At 46.6% G+C, this 13,222-nt stretch overlaps 1 protein-coding gene across 2 annotated transcripts in view; it reads right to left on the reverse strand.

The window, feature by feature from the left end:
• GLI2 (GLI family zinc finger 2) overlaps positions 1-13,222 on the reverse strand; it is a 187,714-nt gene that overhangs the window by 64,517 nt on the left and 109,975 nt on the right. For both annotated transcript variants that reach the window (XM_063161793.1, XM_063161794.1), the window contains exon 3: positions 1,401-1,506. In XM_063161793.1, coding sequence (XP_063017863.1) covers positions 1,401-1,506 — 106 coding nt within the window. The remainder of the gene's footprint in view (positions 1-1,400; positions 1,507-13,222) is intronic.

The following is a 13,222-nucleotide window of genomic DNA, read 5'->3' on the forward strand; positions in this document are numbered from 1 at the left end:
TTTGCACACAGCATGGAAGAAGCTGTTCTGCCCCTTTAAACATCCAGTCAAATTGACTGTCAGCCTGAAACACAATGACTTGTCTTCTATAGGATCCGGGGAAATGCCCTATCATTTATTTCTTGCAATATTTTGGAAGCAGAATAAAGCTGTGGTAGCTGTGGGGCTCCACAGATCTGGCTGCTGCTGTCTCCATTACTTGCTTCCCAGGGTCTGTTCACCTGCTCACACCTATCCAGAAGCAGCACAGATCCAAAAGCAGCTCCAGCAAACCCAGGCGAGCACAGCCCCTGGTCAGACAGCAAGGCTGCAACAGGACTGCAGGGGATCAAATGGAAGGTTTTTAAGTGATGAGCCCTAGCTGTTCTTTCCTTGTTCTTGAAAAATTATTCTGGCCCTCAGTGGTTCCCCTACACCCAGTACTGTGGGACCTGTCCCTCAGCCGATGTCTGAGTCCTGTGTTACAGCTGCGGGTTGAAGGATTTTGGGATGGCTGTGGGACTGCCAACCGCACCACACTGCTCCTCACCTCTCATGGGAAAGGTATTTGTCAGGGACTAGAAGAAACACTTCAAGCCCCACCATCACTAGAACCACTGCTCACATCCCTGCTGGCTCCATTTTCCTTGCCCTGATCAAAATTCACAGGAGGTGAAAACAGATCTCTCTGTAAACATCTCCTTCAAGTCATCAAGAACTATTGAGCTGTAATGTCCCTGGATGAAGAGATTACCCATGAACCCCCCTCTCAGGGTGTAGCCCCTGACCAGTCTCTGTGCTCACTGCCCTCAGCTGCCTCAGCAAGAGGAGGATTTCATGAGAAGGTCGCCATCAAAACTCAAGAGTCCTATGCCTCCAGGGTGGACACGGACACCCCCATGAGAACCTGACTTACCACTACTTTTAGAAAATGCTACCAGCCCAGTCAGGCTGTTGTCCAGTGAAATCAAACTGAATTATGGCATTCCCGGCAGCTTTTTGCCACCATCTCCACAATTGGCAGGCAGGGAGGAATGGTACACAAGGTCTCCAGAAAGAGGGAGCAGCGCTGGGTCTTTGCCAAGATGCTGACAGAAATGACCCAGGCAAGGCACGATGTGAGAAACACGGTGGGTGCAAAAACACAAGTCAAGCCTGTTCCCGTGAGCTGAGCTGGATAATGACAAAGGAGCCCTATACTCCCATCCTGCTGCTATAGGGCACTTCTGTCAGCTTAACAGAGCTGTAAAGCCCTCCTGCCAGGCAGGTCAGTATTGTCATTGGATGGGGACAATGAGGTGGAGGGTGGCCAGTAGGGCCAGCCTGCCAGAAGGGCAGTGAGTCCCAGGGACTTTAGCAGTGGGGTTTGGAATACTGCAGGTGGCTGACATTTAGCACAGGAGTGGAGGTGTAAGACTTACCCATGGATAGCGTGGATAGAGTGAGGTTCGTAATGGTATCGTCCTTCCTGGTGGCGCATGTCAATTGGCAAAGGAGCGTGGAAGGCCGGAAAAATGTGCTGCGGCACTGTTATGGGGAATAGAAGAAAAAAAAAGGGACTTCAAAAACTTTTCCTTCCCTTTTAAAACAATTTCAAAGGCACTAAATCTCCATGAATTTCAGAGCAAGAGCAGTGCAAGACAAGGGGTCTTCATGATATCAGCGCTATCATACACCAGAGAAGTGGAATGAATAAATAATCAAAGTCATGCGGAAAAATCCTACATCTTCGACATAAAAGATCTCCAACAGGGTTTTTGACAAAGACAAGCAGCTAAGCGCTCTTTGAACTTGAGGAGATTATAGCAAGCACCAAGGAAAACTAGACTTGCAACGCAAATCAGACTCAACAGAGCCTGGTGGGATCCAGACCTGCATCGTCCCTCCAGCCTGGAGTGGCAGCAAACACTGTTCCTGAAGGTCTGTACACACAAGTTGGAAATATTTACCTAAAAATATAACAGCAAGAGCAGCGCTAAAGCAGAATGTCTAGGCAGTCAGAAGAGGCTCAGAAGTGCCTACTGCCAGGTTCTGAGAGAGGAGCTCAAATTGCTCTCACTTGTAATCACTTGAGGCCCTATTTTTTATTCATTTGAGAGGCTTGTTTCATCTTTGATGGAAAGATAAAGTGGTCTCAAAAGGCAGCGAACACCTACATTGACTTATTAAATCTACAGGTTTTAATATTTATTATTGACCCCAAAAGTTAACGGCGAGAATATTTGAGTGAGTTGAGCTGATGGAAAATTCATCAGGTTATTTCTCCTCGCCACCCCCAACAATACTGCCTGGCCGCCTGGGCCTTTCCTGCTAAAATTACAGAAGCTAGAGAAAGAAAAAGAATTAGCAGAGCCTCGACAGTGATACCGCACAACCGCAATAGCGATCCCGTACAATCGCCCTCTGACGGGGCTCCGCGCGTCTCTAAAGATGCCCCTTTCTACATCTGTGGCAGCGACCAGTTTAAAGATAAAAGGCTGGTCTTGCTCTGCCTTTACAAACAGTCAGAAGTTCTTCATTAAAGATTACTTAATATTGTTGCAGGTTTTACCATTCTTTCTCTGCCTTCTTGGCCTTTCCGTCTAGCTGGGGACCAAAAATAAAACAAACCCAACCTCCTAAGTGAGCAATTCAAAACCCAGCCTGTGCTCGGTATTTCACTGTAACTTGCCTCCGCGACAGGTACCATCTTCTGGAGACTGGGGAAGCACCATCCAAAACCAAAGTGTCAAGGCTTGGGCCAAGTCTCTCGCTGTCGCTCAGCAAACTTCAGAAATGCCAAACTCTTTTTCTACGAAAGACCTTAAAATTCAGCCTTTTGCATCTGTGACTCCAGCTGCACCAGAGCTACGCCGACGGCGTCCGGCGGGGCTGCGCTCCGCGTGGGTCCGTCGCGCAAAGCCTGCGTGTAATCCTCATATACGTCTTTCCCGGCATATCAGCGAGAGGATCTGCGGCTCCTACTCCCATTGCAACGCTCAATCCCTGAGCACAGCGCGGCACAGGCGCGTCAGCCAGGCTGCTGGGAGAGGTGAGAGACTACACAAAAACAACCCTCCTGCCAACTCTGCTGAAAGGCGTTAAGCTAAGGTAGTCGGGGTGGAAAGTATTTAAGGCTCTGCAGCAGACTTGCTCTCCGTGCTCCAGCAAAGGGCTGGCACCTCACACTACCTGATACACTGGGAGCATTTTTGCAGCTTGCCTAATGTCAGGACACAGTAGAGTAACTGTTAACCACCTCCCCCGCTTCTGCCCCCCTCCCCTCCTCTCCTCTCCCAAAAGCAGCTCAGGGAGAGAATGAACTTGGATCCTTCAGGATTTGCTTTTGCAGGAGGAAGATTCACCCTTTAACTGTCCTGAGTAGGGACGATCTGTTACATAAGGGCACTTGTAGGGATTCTTCATTTTAAGAGGCAAACCTTGTTTTTCCAGATCAAAAATACACCAGGAGTTTAGCTGTCACACCCTATCCCCTGCTCATACAGCACGGTAAAGCCTCTGGTCTCCCCAAACCATGCTCAGCTCAAACTACAGCCTAGGCTGGCAGACACCTACAGCTGCTGTCCTCCTCCCTGGGGACACTACTGTTCCCTGCCACAGCCTACGGCTGCTGTGGGGACCAGAGGGAGTTGAGCTTTTACATCATCACATACAAAGCATGGTCACAAAATCAACTGTCCCTACACAGACATTCAGTGGCAAACAACACAAACATCTCTTCCAGCCTGAACCCCTAGGCTGGGCCTCCTGCAGTGCCCACCCCATATTTGTGCTGTACAAATAAACCAAAAGGAGCAAGAAAACTTCTGTGGTCCTGGGATCAACCCAAAGTGCTGCCAGTGGCATCCCTATAGGTGAAGATTAGTAACCTTCCAAAATAGGGTGGTTTCTCTGCCTCAAATGGACAAGTCTGGGGCTGAGTGCAGAAAGTGAGAGCTGACCTGGGCTGAAGCTGTATTGGCCATTGCAGCTGAGTTTTAATGATGTGGAGAGTCGCCCTCATCCTTTGGCCTGTCCCCTAGGGCAATTTAATTTATTAATAATGATAAAACTACTAAAAACAGGTCAAACTGAATCTCTTAAAAGCCAGGCCAGCTATGTTTTATTTTGTACCTATGCATTTTTATATGATTGATTGCTGAGATAATACTGGAAATTTCTGTGCTAAAAGAGTCTCTCCTTGTCACTCAGGAGAGCTGGGAAATAGAAAACACGGGCGGGCTGTTTGCTGCCTGGCCTCCTTTCTTAGCTATCTGTTGGTATAAAATTGACATCTGAAGAGAATGTCTCCCTCCTCACACCTCTGATTATTAATGGGAGAAAAAATTTCCATGAACTTCCTCCTTTCCACTGCAATCTTGGTTTGTTTTTAGCATTTCAATCTATTTTGCTCATGGGAAGCTCAGCAATGCCTCTGCCTTGGGTATCTGCTTTACACTCCCAACTGTAACCTCACCATGTGCCCTGTGCTGCGCTGCCACTAAGGGCAAGGGCAAGGGTTGGTTCTTTTTATATCCCTTTGCAACATTCCCCTTCATGACTTCCCCTCTGCTTCCCTGCCGGGGAGCACCAGCCAAGCCTACGGGCCCCAGTGGCTGGTGCTGTTCATTTTTATTCTCTTCCAGGTGCTTGGTCAGAAATAATGAATGGTTTTATAGGCAATCAACTACCAATTCATAAACGTCAGCCTGGCTCTGCTTCTTGTTCCCACCCCTCCAGAAGAGGACTGTGAGCTGGCAGCAGGACAACAACACACGCTGTTAACAAAGATGGATGTTTTACACGTACGAGTTAAAAAGACAATTATATTCAATTACTTCAAGTAAGTTACGGTGATGTATTCCTGAATAGCCACGGGAAGGGCAATATGATGATTAGGGCAATGAATTTGCCAACTTTAATCTAATCAAGGCAATCTTTTGTTTAGCATTATCTGCTTTGCAGTGGCAGAGGATTTACCAAACCCAAGCAATCTTTGTAGATTTAACCCCAAAGCTGCCCAATTAGAGCTAATGATGATTGCTTCACACAAGAGGGAGGGAGATTTTAGTAGGAGGCCCGGGGAAAGCTTTTCCCCAGGAAAAGGCTGGGCCATACCAAGCCATGCAATACAATACTCTGAGGTGCAAAGGCATGACATGGCACCTCCAGAAGTCCCCAAGCACTGCAACCACAGATAAACATTTTCTCTGGTTTCTGCTGGAAGAAGAGAAAGCCAAAGAACACATCAAAAGCAGCACGCAAGGGGCAGGGACAATGAGAGAACAGCGTGTTTTGCACAGAAACAACACAGTTCTACACCAAGTTGGTGAAGCAGAGCACAAGGCATGCTCAGGAGGCCCCACCTTCCACCCCACCGAGCTCCTGCAGGAATGTGTCTGCTCCGCCGCGCCATTTGATAAGGGGGAAGATGCTGCTACCTGTCCCCACTTGTCGGAGCCGATTTTCTGGCCAAGGCTTATGAGCAAGACACGGACCTCCCACTGCTGTGTTCTCATCCTTGTCTATTCAAAGGCCAGCCAACCCTCTGGCTTCAAAGAGAAAAGATAGGAGGCAGAAATGCAGGTTTAAAGGGGATGTCCGTTTGCTGAAAATCCCAGGAATCAGGGAGGGAGGCATCAGAAACAGCCCTTACTTGAGGATGATGCAGGCTTTTGATTATCTCTACAGATAAGTCTGTGCTTCAAGAGAAACAAGACTGCCTGTATGGGTTTGCATAGCGAGCAAAGGAGCTGTTTTGACATCACTCATAGCAGCACCTTTCTTGAGCTCAAAAGTGAGAATGAGGAAGGGTCTAGCAAGTTTTTTCTATTCCAAATACTTCAGCTTACACACGTTTGCTGAAAAGAAGAAAAAAAAAAAAAGGAGAAAAGAAATCAGACCCCACGGCACTGAAGTGGGTTTCATTTGCAGTTTGCTTTGACAAAAACAATTTAGAAAGCCCTTGGGAAAGGACTTAAAGAAGTTGCCACTTGCAACTGTGGTGATGCAGCCAAGACTGGCTGGAAGAGACCCTGAAAAGCCCCACACACCCCCTTGGTACCACACAGAATGCACTGGGCTTCCCCTGCTTTATCTGAAGGACATGTGAGTTGTGCAGGCCACCATATGGGCTAAAAAATATACACATTTCCTATGGGTGTCCAACAGTCTCCTGGGGGAACAAGCAGTCCAGCCTGTAAGTAGGCTTCTTTGCCATCAGAAATAGTGCAAAAATATTTTGCAATCAACAATGAAAGTCATTTGTTGACAAAAATATAAAATATCATTGGATAATTCAGTATCTGTTGTGCTTTTCTCAACAAATTTGCAAAAAAGATCCCAAAAAACCTGATATGTTATAAAAGAGGAAACACAAATTCTGATTTCTTGACATGCCTTTTGGTTTGATTTCCTATGGAGTCAGTGATGCATGGGACACAGCTTTCATAAAGGGATCACAAGATCCCTTGCAAAGAGTAACAAAGCTTCCCCTCTCTTTAGGAAGGGAAGAAAACATGCATTTGAAAAACCATGCTGTTTTTTAACTCGAGAGGGACTGAAGCAGGCTAATGCAAAATAACTTGCACAAGTGTACACAGTCAAACGAGCAGGATACCAATGAACCTCAATCACAGCAGGCAGAAACTGCAACTTTATCAACTTTATCTCTAAAAAGCTTCAGAGCCCTGGGGTACTGGATTGATTTGTGTCAGCAGGCAAAAAACTCTTCCAGACACCAGCTCACACTCTCCTGTCACTGCAGTGTCATTAGCAGCTGTGCACAAACAACCAACAGAAAAAATGGGAAAGGGATTTCCCAGAGGATGCTCGTGAGATTTCACCAGTACTTCCACAGGTGAACTGAGCTGTGCTGTCAGAGGCCAAATCCCTCTTACTGGGGAAGGTGGGATGGCACCTGTGTGACACAGCAACTTACAACAACTTTTGCTTCTTTTTTTTTTCTCCCAGGTTCTTTGAAAAAAATAGTAGCAAAACAACGGATTTCTGCAGAGGCCCTTCTTGCTGCCCACATTTTCTCCCAGATGTCCAAATCTCAATCTCTTTCTCAAGAACAAGGTAAAGGTACAACAAACATGGAGTGTTCTTCACTCAGTAATCTCCCAGGAAAGCCCAAAGCATCAAGTGAGAAAGAAATCTTAGGCAGCATTAGTTTTTCATGTTACACGTTTTAGTGTCCCAATTTTACTCATCCACAGTATATATTTAAAGAGATGTATCTTGGCATCCAACAAGCACAGTGGCTGTGAAACAGCAAAGACAGGCCAGTGCTTTGTTCCTCAGCTTTCCTGCGGTGATTTTCCTCACATCAGAGCTCTCCTAGAGCTGGTGAGTTCTGAGCATCCCTGGACAGTCTCAGTGTGTGAGCAGGGGAGGCAAACCCGGCCTCGAGCACCGAGTCTGTGTGTGGCTACTTGACTCCCTTTGATAGTCCCTCCTGGGCGTTTCACTGTTGTGTTTGGATGGCCGCCCCTCTGGCAAAGCGCTGCAGGACTGTAGGTGTCGGCAAGGGAGATGTTTTTGTGTTTGTGTGACGTCCCCAGAATAATGATCTAGCTGTTTAAGTGAGCTGAGCGAATGAATGAGCACAAGAAAAACATCTTCACTGAAAGCGCAGCCAAAGTTAATGCACCATTAATAATGGTCTGGGTGAATTATTGGAAGGGATAATAGGCCTGGGGTCAGGGAAGGTCTGAGACAAAGAACAGGGAAAATTGGGTCACAGAAACATGACAGAGCAGATCACGCTGATGCGTCCGTGGGATTCTCCTCGGATGAAGTCATATACCACCATGCAGAATGTTCAGGGCTTTGCAGGGACAGGCATTCCCAGAACCACCACTCAGATCAATATGGGAAAGAGCAGGAACAGACACACAAGGCTGCAGTGACTGCCTCTTAGTGCCCCTTTGAGAGACTGACTTTAATGTTGTTTAGCTACTTTGCAAAATACACCATATGCCTCCTTCAAAAAGGGATACTTATGCAATGGCCAATTATACCAATCTGAGAATTTTCTAAGCATAGAGAGGTGTCTGGGTAAGTGTGCCCCTTCTCTAAATAGCAGCACTATGCATTTCACAAAAAACAGGTGCTTCAGCAGCTCTGTTTTTCTGTCTCCAAAATTGTGGAAGGAGCTGCAACCCCTATTCCTGCCCCATCAGCTGCCTGTCTTCACAACACTAAATTACTGACTAACCTTGCTTTGTCAGAATTTCCCTTCTTTAAAATGAACATAATAATACCTCCCTACCTCAGAGGTTTGGTTAATGTTTATACAGCTCTTTAAAAATGATGTGGTAATTAAGTGCTCAGTATTATTATATCAACGTCTAGAATGATTCCAGCAGACAGCCCTATAAACAGGGCTGCACCATGCCTACTTTCCTTTTGTTTGGCTTGTTAGCATTTAGTTTGGTTTTCATACAGCACACTTCAATTATCACTGGTTAATTATTCTGTTGTTTTATTACCTGCTCAATGGCTTTGACAAAAATAAAAGAGGAACTACACAAGAAGAATAATAGGAAATATTCATTTTGGCCCACTGGGAACATTATAGCAAGGAGAAGCAGGAGGCAGGCCCCCACCAGCTCACCTGGGGAGACCTCTTTCCTGCCCCAGGCATTACAGACCATTTTGAAATACATCCAGCCAGCTGCTGCCACCCAAAGGGATGCAAAACAAGTTTTCCCTTCTTATATTATAACTAATGGAGAAAGATGCTGGTAGCCTGATTTACAAAACTATGTTTTTCAGATAATGCATGTCAGGATGTTGGAAGACAACATGCTTAGTTTAACGGTGGGTTGGGTACAGCATCCCATCCAGATAAGAAATAAAGATCACACAACTAACTTCTGTTGGGCAAACAGCTCAAGTATTGGCAAATGCCCTGTAGGAGAGCTGGAAGGAGAAGGCGCCTTGCTGGGATGCAGATATGTGAGAAGTAAACAGGAAATACTAAAACACACTGCCCTGTAGCTATAAAATCACAAAAAATAATGCCTTGAAAAGTATTATTGTACTGACATCTCAAAGCACCTGCAGGACAGAGTCAGTGTGACTTCACACTCCAGAGAAGTTGGGGTGCAGTGAGAAGCAGAGGATAAGATCTGTCTCTCCACTGCAGTACTGCTGGAGCCCCTGCATGCACCTCACCACCACAGACAGACCCAGGGGCCACTGGGCTCCCTGCTCAGCTCCCTGCAGGGACACAGACTTCACATGCACATGTGGACACTTACCTGACACAGAATAAAGCCCATTCCTGGGGCTACCTGCATAAAAAATGCCATTATGAAATCCATGAACGACAGCAAACATCTCCCTCAGACACTGCAAATGGCAGGGTACCCCTCTCCATCATCCCAATCACAACAACCATCCATCCTCTTGGGGATGGCCTAGAGGAGCTTATCCTCTTACAAAATTTATTCTATTGCTTCAGCTCAGGTGGAAGAAAAAAAAATTTCATTTGAAGATGCTGAGGCTTACCCAGCCCTGCCTAGCACCCAGGCCCTGCTGGCACACGGCAGGCACACTCAGGGCTCTGCTGGCTGTGCAGCAGAACTCGTTTCAGCCCGGCCCAGCTGCGCCGCGGGCTGTGTCCGCCAGCCGGGCGGGCAGGCAGGCAGGCAGGCAGGAGGCTGCCGAGCGAGCTGGCTCTTGCAGCTGGGATGGGGCGAGATTAGATCTGCGAGCTCCCCACGCAGCCCCGTGGCCGACTCGAGGCAACACTGAAGAAATTTGCCCATAAATTTCCTCCCCACCCCCAAGAAGAAGACACAGCACTTAAATGAACTCAGGCCCTAATGGATGTAGGATATTCTTGTTCAGCTTCATGTCTAACCCATCCTGAAGCTCCTGGCAGCTCCGCTCAGCTCTCTCCCATGCACTGCCTGACCTTTGGTAAGGGCATTAAAACTGTCCATCTTTTCCTGGGCAAAAGAGACGGAACAATTACAGTGAGGCTAAAAATGGCCTTTCCCGCTACTGGAAAATTTAGATTAAAAATTGAAGAGTTCACTGACATTTTCCATAAGAACACAGAACTGTCGTTAAAAAATCAAACCCTGAAATTCCTTCATTGCTATCTACATCTCTGAAACTCATCATGAGGGGCTTTCCTGCCTCATCCACCAAAGGAGCAGGGACAGCTGCTGCTGGAAGGGACAGGAAGACTCCAGGAATGTCTTCAACATGCTGCCATGCAGCAGCTGGATTTGCAGCACCCTTCTTGTGTGACCAAAAATGGGGCATTTCACTTCTTGGTGAGAAAATGAATTTTCTGAAGCCTGCTGACATGGGAAGTCCTGGATTTGGTTGTGCAAAACAGATTGTACCCAAAATTTTCGAAAATTTCAAAATAGTGTGGGGGATGAATATATTCAGGTCTAAAGAAGTACTTTCACGCATTCAGATTAGCATTTGTGCATGAAGGCAATGCATTAACTATTATTCTGCAAGAATTCCTGGGGTCTTCAGGTTACTGATAAGTGGCAGCCTTAGGGGGACTACCCATTATTTTTTTATACCTCTGGGAAGAGTAAATAAGATGAAAGCAGAGCTCTCCTGTGGCTGGGAGGAACACCACAAGCACAAGGAAGTCCCGCAGTGGGGTGCCCAAACACCAAATCTCTGATGGCTTTTCGAAGAGCAGTAATTAGAAAAGTCCCTTGATCAGCCTTGCTGCCACCAGCCACCTTCTTCAATCCCAAATAGTTGGAGCTGGGAGAAGCTTTAGGGCAGAACACTTTTTCATCAGTTAATGTTTTACAGGTAGCTGCAGCCTCTGTAAGAAGCAGCACAGAAAATATTAAGATGGTTTAAGATCTATTATATTTTAGACTGCAAGAATATGGAAGTTATGAAGTTGAAATGCCTTGACTTTATTTCAACAATATCTGCTGAAAAAAGATTTGAAAGGGACTGCTGCGCATTTTGCTTCCTGGAAAATTAAAAAGAAATCAAAATTGCCTTTCTCTGCTAAATAAGCACTGAATTCTTTGCAACACAATGAAATCTGAGACAGCAGCACTGCACATTTCCATTGCAAAGGAAGCCCGCTCCACTCACACATTGCTGCTGGAGAAGCAGCAGGATGCCAATCCCACCTGGGATGTACCAGTCTACCCCACCATACCTGATCAGGAGTTTCTACATCCATGCTGAGCATTTCCGGAGTGAGACTTTCCCACTAGTGCTAGCTTTGTATTAGCTGGGTAAGGTGATATGATCACTGAATGGCAGAAAAGAAACCAAAAAGGAAAGGCCTAATGCAGCTTATTAATTCCACAGGTGAGCTGCAAATGCCGAGAGTCTTGAAAATCACTTAATTGCCAGGCTGTCAGGCCAAGATGTGTTTTGAGGATGCTGCCAATCTGACAGTTATTAACAAACAAAGAGGCCACAAGCCCTGACTGCACTGAGATCCTTGTTATTTCTACTCATGTGCCACCTCCCAACAGGAAGTACTTAATAAGAATAATAATATCCCGAAAGGCCAACCTACGGCAGTGCAATTAAAAAGCTTTTCTGTCTCACTTTGAGGAGAGAAAAAAAAAAAAAAAAGAGGGGGAAATTAAAATCAGACAGGAAATTCCACTAGAACAAGCTAGCTTATGTCCTAATAACACAGGGCTGTGCCAATTCTTCCAGAAAGTAGAGGAGGGAAAGAAAATAAAAGGGGAAAAAAAAGAAAGAACAGAAACAGAGAAAGAGAAAAGCAGCCCTCTAGACTGACTCAGATCTGAGGCTACATTGTGGTTCGGCTGTGGCTGCAATTCTAAAGGGAGAAAGGCAGCACAAGCAAATAAAAGGCAGTTTGCTTTTCAGGCAAGTTGCTGTTATATGATGTAACTCTTGTATAAAAGCACGGCCACTGCTGCTTTGTTGGGAAAAGACACAGCCTGATAAGCTCGAAGGACCAGATGGATCTTGGGGCTTGTTCTCCCAACAGCTGCTGCTGGAGAATGGAAAGAAGAAAAAGAAAAAGAAAAAAAAGAAGAAAAATCCCAAGCAGGAAGGAAGAAATCCCGGCACGCGAGGGGCGGGCAGGGAGGTGGGGCAGACCAGATGGTGGTTCAGCTTGTGCCTGCCTGGACGGGCAGGAAGAGAAAAATCAGTTTGTCAAAAACTTCTATGAAAACTGGTAAGGAGAGACATTTTCCACAAGTTGTTATCATCCTGCTCCCTGGGGAGCCACTTGGATTCAGCAACTGCCTGAGCCTCCAGCTGATGTAGCAACTTAGAAAATAAGTAGGCAAAGAGATTTTCTCCTAACTTCTGTGGGACCAGGCCAATGGATGACAAACCTTGCCTGTTTCATAGTAAAGCTCATTTCACCATGGAACCCACCTCACTTCAAGCCAGCTAGTGTAACGGGAGTGTGTGAACCTCAGCTCCCCAATACCCCCTGCCTTTCTCTCACGGTCCCCAACACTGGCTGTGAGTCTCCCCAAAGTGCTCAACAGGTTTCTTTTTCTGGGTATCCAGAGGAGAGAGGAATGCATTTGATGCCTGTGCAAACATGGCCCTGACAGCAGTCCTGCCTCCTGCAACAGTGACTCTGGGGAGCAGAGAACCAAAGCCTGAGTCCATAGTTACCTGAGCATGTAGCTCAGTATTGCTCAGGTGTTCTTGGAGCTTGAGTTTACATCTGAGCAGTTTTCCTTCCAAACTTCCAAAGGAGTTTTCCTTGGCTCCCTGAAGTGCAAATGCTTCAGGTCACCTATAATACAAGGCTAAATTGTATATTGCCATTAGATCGAGGCGTTATGGGAGAAAGCACTAACTGGCATTTATGACCAGGAGGCAGCAAGAGCACCAGACAACACTGCTGCCCTCAGCTGTATCCGACCTGACCAAGCCCAGGATTTCTTCCGGTGAGATGTGATGGACAGGGAAGTTGAGCAACTTCAGACTGGAAACCACAAGACTGGTGGAGTACCAAAGGGCAAGGCAGTAAATGAAGATGGAGGGAGAGCTATCACCCAGCACCTTCTGGACAACACTCATCTGGGCAGCAAATCTAGCAGAGCCCTGACCATGCACCATCCACTCAGGCAAATAAAACCTTATTGAGGAGTTTCATCCCAAGGCACATTTCTAGGAGCAGATCTACAGATGGAGATGTCTTTTAGCTTTCACGCCCCCTTTCATGCATTCACACCCCTCCCCTGAGGTGCCACTGGCACTCACTCAATCGCACACTGAGCCAGCTCAGGGAGTTCATCCAGTT

The sequence above is a fragment of the Melospiza melodia genome, chromosome 8 (genome assembly GCF_035770615.1).
Source record: "Melospiza melodia melodia isolate bMelMel2 chromosome 8, bMelMel2.pri, whole genome shotgun sequence".
In the NCBI taxonomy this organism is placed as follows: domain Eukaryota; kingdom Metazoa; phylum Chordata; class Aves; order Passeriformes; family Passerellidae; genus Melospiza; species Melospiza melodia.